General features: G+C 34.2%; 2 protein-coding genes across 5 annotated transcripts; both read right to left on the bottom strand.

Annotated features, from left to right (window-relative positions):
• Positions 1 to 589: 589 nt before the first annotated feature.
• Positions 590 to 10,008, bottom strand: LOC132029993 (pectin acetylesterase 8-like). Of its 4 annotated transcripts, none has more exons than XM_059419439.1 (12): positions 9,296 to 10,008; positions 8,632 to 8,714; positions 8,373 to 8,502; positions 8,210 to 8,289; positions 7,986 to 8,072; positions 7,725 to 7,849; positions 7,552 to 7,612; positions 1,632 to 1,685; positions 1,451 to 1,528; positions 1,231 to 1,336; positions 977 to 1,122; positions 590 to 842 (listed from the first exon to the last, which is right to left on the bottom strand). In XM_059419439.1, exons 1-12 carry the CDS (start codon positions 9,429 to 9,431, stop codon positions 750 to 752), a joined length of 1,179 nt encoding a protein of 392 aa, XP_059275422.1. In that variant the 5' UTR covers positions 9,432 to 10,008; the 3' UTR covers positions 590 to 749. The 4 variants fall into 4 exon arrangements, with proteins under 4 accessions (XP_059275422.1, XP_059275421.1, XP_059275420.1 ...); XM_059419438.1 differs by lacking the exon at positions 7,552 to 7,612 and adding an exon at positions 1,796 to 1,856; XM_059419437.1 differs by lacking the exons at positions 7,552 to 7,612; positions 7,725 to 7,849; positions 7,986 to 8,072; positions 8,210 to 8,289 and adding exons at positions 1,796 to 1,856; positions 1,972 to 2,096; positions 2,235 to 2,321; positions 2,460 to 2,539.
• Positions 6,366 to 7,431, bottom strand: LOC132029994 (pectin acetylesterase 8-like). Its single transcript, XM_059419441.1, has 4 exons — positions 7,206 to 7,431; positions 6,985 to 7,090; positions 6,729 to 6,874; positions 6,366 to 6,592 (listed from the first exon to the last, which is right to left on the bottom strand). The coding sequence occupies exons 1-4, from the start codon at positions 7,290 to 7,292 to the stop codon at positions 6,500 to 6,502; spliced, it is 432 nt and encodes a 143-aa protein (XP_059275424.1). The 5' UTR covers positions 7,293 to 7,431; the 3' UTR covers positions 6,366 to 6,499.
• Positions 10,009 to 13,144: the final 3,136 nt, after the last annotated feature.

Below are 13,144 nucleotides of genomic sequence, written 5' to 3'. Positions count from 1 at the left end.
TGATCAACCAATTCGTTCAAATGATGATTTGACAGACTCGATCATAAAGGTACTGCCAACCTCAACATACAATAAGTTGATATGCAAGCTCTTAGTACATCATCGTCAAGGATCAAGTAATGCTTTAATCAGGAGGAGTAAAATATGCGCTGCACTCCTTTTTCCTTACCAAGGTTTTGTCTCATTGGGTTTTCCCGGTAAGATTTTTAATGAGGTAGCCGAAAATGTGTATTACCAGATATGTATACTCTTTTTCCTTTACTGAGATTTTTTCCCTGGATTTTTCCTAGTAAAGTTTTAACGAGGCATATTATCTATTAATAAACATCAAAGGGGGAGTGTTATAAACTATTTGTCAAGTTGTATATTGAATGTATTATTAATGATTATACAATTAGAAGTATAAATTGTATCACTTGACTTAAAGTAATAAATACAACTTGCACTTGCAAGTTGTATCCATCAACTTGCACAAATTGTATATTGTAGGTTGAGAAGCAAAGTTCTTCTATAAATAAAGAGCTTTGTCTTCTCATTTGTAACATTAAGAAAAGATGACAATATAATCTCTCCCTCCTCTCTACAAAGATATTGGTTTGCTTCTCTTATTTATTTCCAATTATATATAGTTTCATAGAAAAAACCATCTTACTCCAATGGTGAGGTACTCCTCAATAGCTACGTACCACAAAATAAGCAGCACGTACAACATCTGCAAGCCCATTTATTGTGGAAGTTCACCAACTTAACTATACCTTGCAATCTCTAGCACAAGGGTATGGGTCTATGTATTGAAACCCTGCTCTTTCAAAGTACCAATCCGCAACAGCTTCACCAATTGTCTACACAACAAATGTTACAATACAATGTGTTATTATAACTCATTAAAAATTAACAATCATACGCACATGATAAGATTCAAAACATAAAGTGCATATATTCAAACTTTACACAGCGAAAACAAAAGAATAATTACCTTATGAAGTAATCTTGGAGAGGTAGGACTGAACCAAAAACCCGTCTGTAGAATTCCAAGATGAGTATGGCAAGATGTGAGGAAATAACCCCTCGTAAAAGAAGGGGTTAGTCCGTTGAATGCCTTCAAGAACTCTACTCCAAAATCTATATTTAAAAACAAAAGAAACAAAAAAGTGTCAGTGGAGAAAAAGCGCCATTTCTACTTATGTTATTGGGAGGTATGCATTAGTTAAACACAAGAGAAGGGAAAACCTTGAATAATTAAATGTTGGCTAAGTGTGCAGTTACTTAAGTGAGCCTTGCAATGATCCCACACAAGTTCAGGATCGAGGTATCGAGGAACCAAAGTGTTATTAATCTGGAGATAGAGTGTTGAATAGTCAAATTTTCTTTTCAATTTATAAAAACTACTTAAATAAACAACAAAATTCTTAAAACTGAGAGAAACTAGTGTTTAATTTGTATCTTTAACCTGCCAGGAGTCATAAATTGAATTGATTATGAAAAGTGGAGTTTGAACGTATGGAATGATATTTTGCGGGAAAAAGCACTGCACCATCATTAAAGAAAAATAATGTTATCATTAGAGGTCAATATTTATTCTCTAGCATAAATAAGGAAAATGTTTTTGTTTCCAAAGCTTAAAGTCTTACCAGACTTGGCTCCATTACAGACGTGCAAGCTGAAGGCAAATTCTTAGCGGATCCCTTAGAGAGAGAGAGAGAGAGATAACTATTAAAGTAAAGAAAAAAAAAATGAAGATTCTTCTACTTCTTAAGCATACCAAAGTTACTAAAGAAAAAAAAAATGGACTCACATGTAGGTTAACAATACTCCGATATGTCTCTTCAATATATGAAGTACCAGCGATTGTTTTCCTACATAAATTATAAAATGTGACAATGGCATAGATATAAATTAGACACTAATAAATCTAATAGAAGGGAGCATCATTTTCTTGAGATCACATAAGGTGTAATAAGAAGAGCTCACCTATCAAGGAAGAATCCTGCATCTGCGACACACTTAACTCTGGCAACATTCGGCAAGAGAGATTTGAACTTATCGCAGTTCAAGATCGTAGCCAACCCTCCTACTGAATCTCCACTCAGGATTGCCTAACATTACATCGCATTTTTATTTTTGAAGATTTAGCGAATTAGAAAAAAAAAGTATTTAAGGCACGTTTGTACGTGACTTGTAATCATGACTCAAGAGTATGAAGCTAGAGAGTGAAGTCAATAAGACATTCTTACATTTTTAGCATTTTTCATTCCTTTGCTCCATAAATCTTCCATAATAGCCTTAAATATTCTTGCCCCTCTAAAATACAGCTTGTTCTCCTAATGTAGATTTGGCATTTCCAATTAGTGAAAAGAAAGCGTTACATGATATATAAATCACCAAACCATCAATGATATTTATCAATGTATATATAGGAGTATATGTATGAGAGACTTGTGTAGTATTTAATCTCTTACAGTGACAACTTGTTCAACATCACCAGTGAAAGATGAACCATCACAATACTTCACCTTGACCCTGTTCCAATTGTAAAACTCTACAATACCAACATTGCTTCAGTTAGAAGAAGTGGATAGAAATTTATGCATACAAAGAAAAGAGAACATATAAGAGCTTCACCTGGATTATCTTCGGATCTATTAGAAAGAATCCCAGTAAAATAAGATTGCTGATTCATCTGCTTGGAAGAACCTAAGTGCATAGTTGAACGATAAAGGCAATCTGCAGTATTGTGCACCACCCGCCTTGCTATAAATATGAAATTTCCGGAGTTAATTTGATGACTTAATTAGTTATATTGTTAAAATGAAAATAAAAAGAATTAATCAATAACTAACATCCAAGAAGATAATCCAGTTGTGAACTCCACTACCATGTCCCCTATCCAGATGATATCTTTGGTGGACTTCCATCTAGGCATACTGTTCACTCATAAACAAAATAAATGAATGTGATTTTCTTTTCTTTTAAAACTTTATATGTGTAGCTAACCATTACCTGCGCCTTGGGCAGTTGCGCTTTGGAGTATTGTCATATTGACAATTAGTGCATCTCCAACACCGAGAACATGAGTTGCACACGATACTGCTAGCAAAGCCGACACAAAGGTTAATGTCATCCTCTTAAATGACATGTTGTTATTATTTTCTTCTTCTTAAAGCGAAATAAAGGAGGTTTTGGAAGGAGAAAGCAAACAATACTTATGAATGAACATAATTAGAAGTAAAAGCGAATGAGATGGTTTTATACCTTGACATTAAGAAACAATGTAGAGAAAACATCTGAGGTAAAGAAGATATTTAAATCTGGTGGTCGTGAGTAACATACTAAAAATACCCTTTAAATCTGTGGTTATTGTGGAAGAATTTCCTATTGTATTGATGTTTTTCTCTATTCTTTGTTTAAAAAAGATATAATTTCATATACTTCCTTCTAGTTTTGCCTTGATAACACTTACCGCCCTAATGATTTTAGATGATACACTAACCTCCCTTATATAGTTATTTTTTTAACAAAACTAGTTTAAATGATAAATTTTCTTTGTTTTTCCTATTCTACCCTCTTGTGACATTGAATTTTGCTCTCTCTCACACATAATAATACTCGAATTCAGCAAAATAGATGAAATCAAGATGCTAAACACACTAGAATTCTTTTTGTTTTTCCTAACCAGATCAAACTCCACAACTCTCAACAACTCCCTATTCAATTTCTTTCTTTTCGATCTAATGAAAAAAAAAAAAAAAGTCCTGCATACGAAAATAGGGGATTTGCCTTCTGGGTAAAGCTCGTCGCACATGTCTTGCCTAGTGCGGGTTATCTCTCCTGTGTAGTTTGCGGGCTATGGCACAAGAGCGGGGTTTACCCTGTGCTCACCCAAAGGATAGTGACTGCGGGTTCCGTTGTCATTAAAAAAAAAAAAAAATGGTCCTGCATAAGCCCTTAAATTCTATACTCATTTTCGAAATTTAAATATCCTTTTCAATTTTACATTGTGTTTACTTATCCTTAGCAATTAGCCTTCAAATTGTTAAATGTCTTCCAAAGTGTTTGATCTAATTTCCTATCGGTGGTTTCTAAACATGTGGCACTTTCTGCTTCTGTTAATAAATTGAGTTTGCAGTTTGTGCATTATTGTATTAAATTATTGAGACGAAATCGATAGTAAAATGGGAAACAGGTTGTTATTATTATTTGGTGCATTGATCGTTCACTTTTGATGAAAAATCCAGTTCTTTGATGGTTTAATATCTGCATTTTGATTTCGCCTTCTTTTGTTTCTGTTGAATTCGTGTTTCCTGTGTGTATGAGAGCAAATTTAATATCGTAAAAAGGTAGATTAGGAAGAACATAGAAAATTTATCATTTAAAAAAGTTTTGTTAGAAAAATATCTACATAAGAGAGGTTAGTATAATATCTCAAATCACAAAGGAGACCAATATTATTAAGGCAAATCTAGAGGGAGATCTATGAAATTATCTTTAAAAAATTATAAATTTGAAGGGAGAATTCATTTCACAGTCCCAAAATGACATAACTGCATCACGTTGAAATTAGGCTACACCATATTTTACAAAAGGTTCTTTAACAAAAATAATGCCCAACTCAACGTTGATCAAAATTTGGACCATACTTTACTCTTCTATATATGCTGAAAATTTAACTCAATGTATACTTGGGCATCCATCCAAATGGCAGGTGCACTATGTTTAAAGATCAAATTGTTACAATCAATTATAAGTTCAAAACTAATTTTCTTTCTTTTGTTAACTTTTTCTTTTCGTTTTTTCTTTCTTCCCCACATGCTACTTACGTAGTCTTCTTTTTTCTTTTTCTTTTTTCATTTTCCAAGTTCTTTATGCTTTATTCCCTGTTATTTATTTATTTTCCTTTTTCCATGGTTTGCGATTCCCTTTTATTAAGGATTTAGATTATATACGACATTGATTAGCATATAAGTATAAGAGAGTTTTAATTTGGAGAATTGACACACATATATAACCCCCGATAACTAGTAGAAGTTTTTGCACGGATTGTCCTTCAAACACACTAGTCTTTAATCTTAGCCCCTTATCTCTGTCGTCTTTAATTTTGCTTCTACTGCTCATTTAATGAAACTGTCCAAGTCTGCTTTACTCGGTGTAAGTTCTATAACATTTATCTTCGGAAACTTAACTTCTGTCTCGTTCGACACAAGTTTGAAAGGAATTAATTAAGTTATGCGGCATAAGTTATGTAGTATTTTTCAGATTATGTTAAGTGTTGAAAGTTTTGACATGTTCATCGACATAACTTATGGGATATTATGATACATTGCTGAGCGAAATTTAAAGTTATGCCACGAGAAAAATGCCGAAGGGCAAAAATTAAAGGCCACAAAATAAGAGGGTCAAAAATTAAAGATCACCCCGAAATAGGGACATTTGTGCGAATGACCCTAACTATTAGCTATTTTTTAACAAAGATTAGACTTAGCAACTGTAGCTCAAAAAAAAAAGCAACGGATAGCCACATCCCCCTTTTTAGTGATACTGCAAGATTGATGCACCCACCACCAACTAGGCTAATAGCTTGTTCTACCAAGCTTCTAAAATCATCTTATCTTAAATGCGTTTTTCAAAAAAATACTTTTGATGAGAAGCGGTTTACATTTGACTAATCAATTTGAAAAGCAATTTTGAATAACAATTAGCATTTGACCAAGCTTTTCAAAAATACTTCTAACACTTTCGAATGGGAAACCACCAAAACAAAGTTATAAATTGTACAAAAGAATTTATAAGTACAAAAATTAATCAACTATTACTCCAACGGTCATCTATCGATTAGTTAGAGAATACGTACGTTGTTTTTGCTAGCTTTTCGATTTCTCATTAAAATAAATGCACAATTATGTCATCTATCAAATCCAGTCCAATTTTGATGTTGACATCATGACATGTGATGTTACTTCATTAATATCTCTTTTTTTAAAACCTCATTGAAACACAACAATGATGAGAGACCAAAAGTATTACTATGATTTTTCTTAAAAGAGTTAATGATTTATTTGTCCAACAACTAAAATGTCAGTAGAATTTTTTTCTATGGCCGTGAAGGTGCATTATTAGTATCTAAATCTTGTCAACTTCTCTCTCTCTCTCCCTATTTATTAGGATCATCATAACTTGTTCAAAAAATATCAAATTTACTAAACCAACCATAAGAAAGAAGAAGAAAAAAAGAGAGCTGAGAGAGAAGGATTAAGATTTTTCATTCACCGTAACAGAATCGGTACACTTGTCCTTCAAATTACAGCTATGACCACAACATAGGATTCCATAATATTGAAATACATTAAAACTTAAGTTGGGCTAAATCTAATAGGACTTAAATGTAAAACATAAAAACTATCTTACTCCAATGGTCAGGTACTCCTCAATAGCTATGTACCACCAAATAAGCAGCACGTACAACATCTGCAAGCCCATTTGTTATGGACGTTCACCAACTTAACTACACCTTGCAATCTCTAGCACAAGGGTATGGGTCTATGTATTGAAACCCTGCTCTTTCAAAGTACCAATCAGCAACAGCTTCACCCATTGTCTACACAAATAAATGTTACAATACAATGTGTTATTATAACTCATTAAAAATTAACAATCATAGGCGCATGATAAGATTCAAAACATAAAGTGCATCTATTCAAACTTTACACAGAGAAAACAAAAAGAATAATTACCTTATGAAGTAATCTTGGAGAGGTAGGACTGAACCAAAAACGCGTCTGCAGAATTCCAAGATGAGTATGGCAAGATGTGAGGAAATAACCCCTCGTAAAAGAAGGGGTTAGTCCACCGAATGCCTTCAAGAACTCTACTCCAAAATCTATATTTAAAAACAAAAGAAAGAAAAAAAAGTGTCAGTGGAGAAAAAAAGCCATTTATACTTATGTTATTGGGAGGTATACATTAGTTAAACACAAGAGAAGCGCAAACCTTGAATAATTAAATGTTGGCTAAGTGTGCAGTTACTTAAGCGAGCCTTGCAATGATCCCACACAAGTTCAGGATCGAGGTATCGAGGAACCAAAGTGTTATTAATCTGGAGATAAGAGTGTTGAATAGTCAAAATTTATTTTCAATTTATAAAAACTACTTAAAGAAACAACAAAATTCTTAAAACTGAGAGAAACTAGTGTTTAATTTGTCTCTTTAACCTGCCAGGAGTCATAAATTGAATTGATTATAAAAAGTGGAGTTTGAACATATGGGACGACATTTTGCGGGAAAAAGCACTGCACCATCGTTAAAGAAAAATAATGTTATCATTAGAGGTCAATATTTATTCTCTAGCATAAATAAGGAAATGTTTTCGTTTCCAAAGCTTAAAGTCTTACCAGACTTGGCTCCATTACAGACGTGCAAGTGAGAAGGCAAATTCTTAGCAGATCCCTTAGAGAGAGAGAGAGAGAACTATTATAGTAAAGAAAAAAAATGAAGTTTCTTCTACTTCTTAAGCATACCAAAGTTACTAAGGAAAAAAAAAAAAATGATGCGACTCACATGTAGGTTAACAATACTCCGATATGTCTCTTCAATATATGAAGTACCAGCGATTGTTTTCCTACATAAATTATAAAACGTGAAAATGGCACAGACATAAATTAGACAATAAATCTAATAGAAGGGAGCATCATTTTCTTGAGATCACATAAGGTGTAATAAGAAGAGCTCACCCATCAAGGAAGAATCCTGCATCTGCAACACACTTAACTCGGGCAACATTCGGCAAGAGAGATTTGAACTTATCACAGTTCAAAATTGTAGCCAACCCTCCTGCTGAAGATCCGGTCAGGATTGCCTATCATTACATTGCATATTTATTTTTGAAGATTTAGTGAACTAGAAAAAAATTATCTAAGGTACGTTTGTACGTAACTTGTAATCATGACTCATGAGTATGAAGCTAGAGAGTGAAGTTAATAGGACACTCTTACATTTTCAGCATTTTTTGTTCCTTTGCTCCATAAATCTTCCATAATAGCCTTAAATATTCTTGCCCCTCTAAAATACAGCTTGTTCTCCTAATGTAGATTTGGCATTTCCAATTAGTGAAAAGAAAGCATTACATGATATATAATCACCAAGCCATCAATGATATTTATCAATGTATATATAGGAGTATATATATGAGAGACTTGTGTAGTATTTAATTTCTTACTGTGTCAACTTGTTCAACATCGCTAGTGAAAGATGAACCATCACAATATTTCACCTTCACCCTATTCCAATTGTAAAACTCTACAATACCAGCATTTTTTCAGTTAGAAGAAGTGGACAGAAATTTATGCATACAAAGAAAAAAGAACATAAAAGAGCCTCACCTGGATTATCTTCGAATCTATTATAAAGTATCCCAGTAAAATTAGACTGTTGATTCATCTGCTTGGAAGAACCTAAGTGCATAGTTGAACGATAAAGGCAATCTGCAGTATTGTTGCACCAGCCGCCTCCCTATAAATATGAAATTTTTTCGGAGTTAATTTGATGGTAATTTGATGGCTTAATTAGTTGGATTTAATTTGATGACTTAACTAGTCGTATTGTTAAAATGAAAATAAAAAGAATTAAGCAATAACTAACCTCCAAGAAGATAATCCAGCTGCGAACTCCGCTACCATGTCCCCTATCCAAATGATATGCTGGTGGACTTCCATCTAGGCATACTGTTCACTCATAAACAAAAAAAAATGAATGTGATTTTCTTTTTTGTTAAAACTTTATATGTGTAGCCAGAGGTGGACCCAGGATTTTAAGATGCCAGGGACACTATTATCTCAATATAAACGCCAACAAAAAATTTAATGACGACTGAGGGATAATACTGTGTAGGACCGGTCACTAATCGCGTAGCTGTGGCGAAAATACAAGTATATAAGTCAAATATGTGTAATAAATAAAATTTAATACAACGAAGCAAATGAAGGTGATAACTCAGTGGCTAAGGTTGTGCAACATGTGGTGACCGTCTTTGGTTTGAATCTAGACGAGCTCATTTAATGCTTATCGTTTTCCTAAAAATAGGCTCAAGAAAATAATTAAAAGTGACATTCGGGTTCGATCCGGGGTGACATGGAAGGGAAGCAGGAGTTGCAACCAACGTGCCCCAAAGACACTTTCATTTGTTAGATTGCACAATTAAATACATACTAATTTCTCAAGGTATATACACATATATATACATAATTTTTTTCTGAAGGGTGGGAGTGCACGTCCATATAGGTCCGCCAGTGTAGCTAACCATTACCTGCGCCTTGGGCAGTTGCGCTTTGGAGTATTGTCATATTGACAATTAGTGCATCTCCAACACCGAGAACATGAGTTGTACACGATACTGCTAGCAAAGCCAACACAAAAGTTAATGCTATCCTCTTGAACGACATTGTTATTATTTTCTTCTTCTTAAAGCGAAAGAAAGGAGGTTTTCGAAGGAGAAAGCAAATAATGCTTATGAATGAACGTAATTAGAAGTAGAAGTGAATGAGATGGTTTTATACCTTGACATTAAGAAACAATGTAGAGAAAACATCTGAGGTAAAGAAGATATTTAAATCTTGTGGTTGGGAGTAACATACTAAAAATACCCTTTAAATTTGTGATTATTATGGAAGAATTTCCTTTCGTATTGATGTTTTTCTCTGTTCTTTGTTTAAAAAAAGTATAATTTCATAGACCTCCTTCTAGTTTTGCCTTAATAACACTTACCTCCCTTATGATTTCACATGATACACTAACCTCCCTTATATAGTTATTTTTGTAACAAAACTAGTTTATATGTTAAATTTTCTATGTTTTTCCTAATATACCCTCTTGTGACATTGAATTTTGCTATCTCGTGCACATAACAATAGACGAAAATGATTGCTAGAATCAGATGCTGGTCCACAAAATTTCTATCATACAGTGGCAGAGCTCAACTGATCAAGAGTGTGCTCTTTGAGATGCAAACATATGGACTCAAAGCTGATTCCTCATCCCCAAAAAAGTTATCAAATTAGCCACCAGCTTGTGTAGAACCTTCCGATGGACTGGAAACCATGATAAATCAAAGAAGGCTTCTATTGCGTGGGACACACTTTGTATGCCAAAATCAGCTGGTGGACTTAACTTCCTGGAGTTCCATGTGTGGAATAAAGTTGCTTTATGTAAACTGCTCTGGGCTATTAGTACTAAGAAAGACACCCTTTGGGTCCAATGGATCCATGCATTCTATATAAAAAAAAATAGGAAGCTGATGGACACAGACACACCCAGGCAAGCTTGTTGGATTGTCCGAAAGATTATTAATAGCATAAAGTGGTTCCACAACCAAGATATTTAAACAACTCTGACAAACTGCTGCATTAAAGGAAAATTTAGCTTTGCCAAGGCCTATATATCCTTCATGCTCTCAATACCAGAAAGTTCCTTGGAAAAGTTTGCCACGGGAACTCAAACTGTCCCACGCCACCAATTTATCCTATGGCTAGCACTACATCGTCGACTAGCCATAGTAGATAGGTTGTTGAAATGGGGCATACAAGTATCAGAAAAATGTGTGCTATGTAATATTGATGAAGCAGAGACCCTAACTCACCTTTTATTTACCTGTGTTTATTCTCAAGAAATCTGGAAGACATTACTGCATTGATAGGGGAAAACAGACTATCTTGCCTTGGGTCGATGAAATGAAATGGATAACCAAAAGGGCCAACAACACTAGGCCAAGAACTGGCATACTGAGGTTTCTTTTCTTAGCAGCTATATATATATCACATTTGGGAAGAAAGGAACGCAAGAAGATTCCAAACTACCAGTAAAGACACAAGACACAAAATCAGACAAATTGTGCTTCAGTTACATATACGAGGACAGCAGCAGAGCAAATGGTCTACAATTCTAGATAGTTTAAATAGCTTTCCTACTTAGTCATATAACAAAGTTGTATATCTATATGAAGTAGAAGAATCCCTGAGATCTTGTTCTAGAGTCCAAACTGAACTAGTGCATTGTAAATTTTACACTTGGTTGATATAAATTTTCCATTTCGATTAATAAAAAAAACAATAGACGAATTTAGCAAAAAATATGAAATCAATTGCAAGATGACAAATGCACTACTTTTTTTTTTTCTAACCAGATCAAACTCCACAACTCTCAACAAGTCCCTATTCAATTTCCTTTCGATATAATTGAAAAAATTCCTGCATAATCCCTTAAATTCTATCCTCAGTTTCTAAATTAAATTATCATATTCAATTTTACATTGTGTTTACTTATCCTTTGCTTTCAAATTGTTAAATGTCTTCCAAAGAGTTTGATCTAATTTCCTATCGGTAGTTTCTTAACATTTGACCCTTTTTGCTTCTGTTAATAAATTGAGTTTGCATATTTGTGAATTAATCAATTGGAATTCATGATTAAGCTTTGCACTCGACCATGGAGAAGCAGTTGAGAGAGATAGAGCAGAGAAAAGATTTTCTTATTCACTTGTATATGATTGAATTACATAATAGAGAGAAATAGGATATTTGTAGTGTAGTTAGTCCAGTTGTACTACAGCTGGCATACATTAGATCATTGCACTCAAAACCACATAACCTAATGATCACAATTCTAACTAACTCTAAAAACCTCCACTACGTGATATACAAAAATATACTTAATATACAGCTAAATATACACTCTGTTTTCACACTCCTCTTCAAGCTGGGGGGTGAAACACATCTATCAGTCCCATATTGGACAAGAGCATGTGATGTTGTGATACTCCTAGACCCTTTGTAAATAGATCAGCCAGCTGCATTTTGGTGTTGACATAGGTTGGCAAAATGGTACCATCTTTGAACTTTTCCCTCACAAAATGACAATAAATTTCATGTGCTTCATTCGTTCATGAAATATGGGATTCCCTGCCATTTGTATAGCAACTTTGCTATCACAATATACCTTTATGGGAAGCTTTATATCAACCCCTAAGTCCTTTAGCAAACCTGTTAACCAAACAGTCTCATAAACTGCTGAAGCCATGTTTCTATACTCAGCTTTAGCTGAGCTTCTACTTATTGTATGTTGCTTCCTGGACTTCCAGAAGATTAATGAATGTCCAAGACGCACAACAAATCCTACCACTGATCTTCTAGTGTTAGCACATGACGCCCAGTCTGAGTCACAGAAGACTGTCATCTCTTCAATAGAATTGCTTTTCAATAGTATGCCTAATCTTGGTAATCTCTTGATATATCTCACTATCCTTAATGCTGCATCCCAGTGAGACTTCTTTGGAATTTGCATGAACTGACTTAACGCCTGTACAGCAAAGCAAATATCTGGTCTTGTAATGGTCACAGAAATCAGCTTGCCTACTAACTTATGATATTTGCCTATGTCTTCCAGTGCTGGATCATCCATTTTTCTTCCTGTTGAATCATCTTCCTTGTCACATGTTGCATCATACTCAACTAAAGTCAACTTAACATTTGCTTCTAATGGTGTGAAAGCTAGTTTTGCTCCACTAAGTCCCAGCTCAGAAATTAACTCTAGTGTATATTTCCTCTAATTGAGCAATATCCCATGCATTGATCTCATCACCTCTATTCCAAGGAAGTATTTCAATAGTCCCAGATCTTTGACTTTGAACTGGCTATGTAATTACTTCTTTGTGTCATCCACCAGGCTAGAACTGTTTCATGTTATCAGTAGATCATCAACATATATCAAGATGATGATGACCATCTCACTTCCTCTCTTCTTGGTGAATAATGAATGATCATAGCAACTCTGTGTGTACCCATCATGCAGTAATGCAGAAGTTAGCTTGATGTTTCATTTCCTTGAAGCCTGTTTTAGCCCATATAGTGATTTCAAAAGTCTGCACACTTTATTCTCCTTTTGTCTTTGAAATCCCTAAGGCAAGGACATATATACTTCCTCTTCTAAATCTCCCTAGAGAAAAGAATTGTTGACATCCATTTGAAATAGTTCTCAATCATGTGATGCTGCTATGTTGATCACTGTTCTTACTGCAATCATTTTTTCTCTTTTGGAGAGAAGGTTTCATGATAATCTAAACCTTCTCTTTTTGTGTAACCTTTAGCTACCAGCCTTGCTTTGTACT

This window comes from Lycium ferocissimum, chromosome 9, assembly GCF_029784015.1.
Source record: "Lycium ferocissimum isolate CSIRO_LF1 chromosome 9, AGI_CSIRO_Lferr_CH_V1, whole genome shotgun sequence".
Classification (NCBI taxonomy): Eukaryota; Viridiplantae; Streptophyta; class Magnoliopsida; order Solanales; family Solanaceae; genus Lycium; species Lycium ferocissimum.
This window is presented reverse-complemented; position numbering and strand designations above follow the sequence as displayed.

Excerpts from the sequence above, each read along its gene's own strand:
- LOC132029993 (XM_059419439.1), bottom strand. The coding sequence starts at position 9,431 with ATGTCGTTCAAGAGGATAGCATTAACTTTTGTGTTGGCTTTGCTAGCA. Across the intron at positions 1,686-7,551 it reads GGAGTATTGTTAACCTACAT|GGATCCGCTAAGAATTTGCC; the intron begins GTGAGTCGCATC and ends TCTCTCTCTAAG. Across the intron at positions 1,337-1,450 it reads CAATTTATGACTCCTGGCAG|ATTAATAACACTTTGGTTCC; the intron begins GTTAAAGATACA and ends CTCTATCTCCAG.
- LOC132029994 (XM_059419441.1), bottom strand. The coding sequence starts at position 7,292 with ATGGTGCAGTGCTTTTTCCCGCAAAATGTCGTCCCATATGTTCAAACT. Across the intron at positions 6,875-6,984 it reads CCAACATTTAATTATTCAAG|ATTTTGGAGTAGAGTTCTTG; the intron begins GTTTGCGCTTCT and ends TTTTAAATATAG. Across the intron at positions 6,593-6,728 it reads CTCCAAGATTACTTCATAAG|ACAATGGGTGAAGCTGTTGC; the intron begins GTAATTATTCTT and ends TTATTTGTGTAG.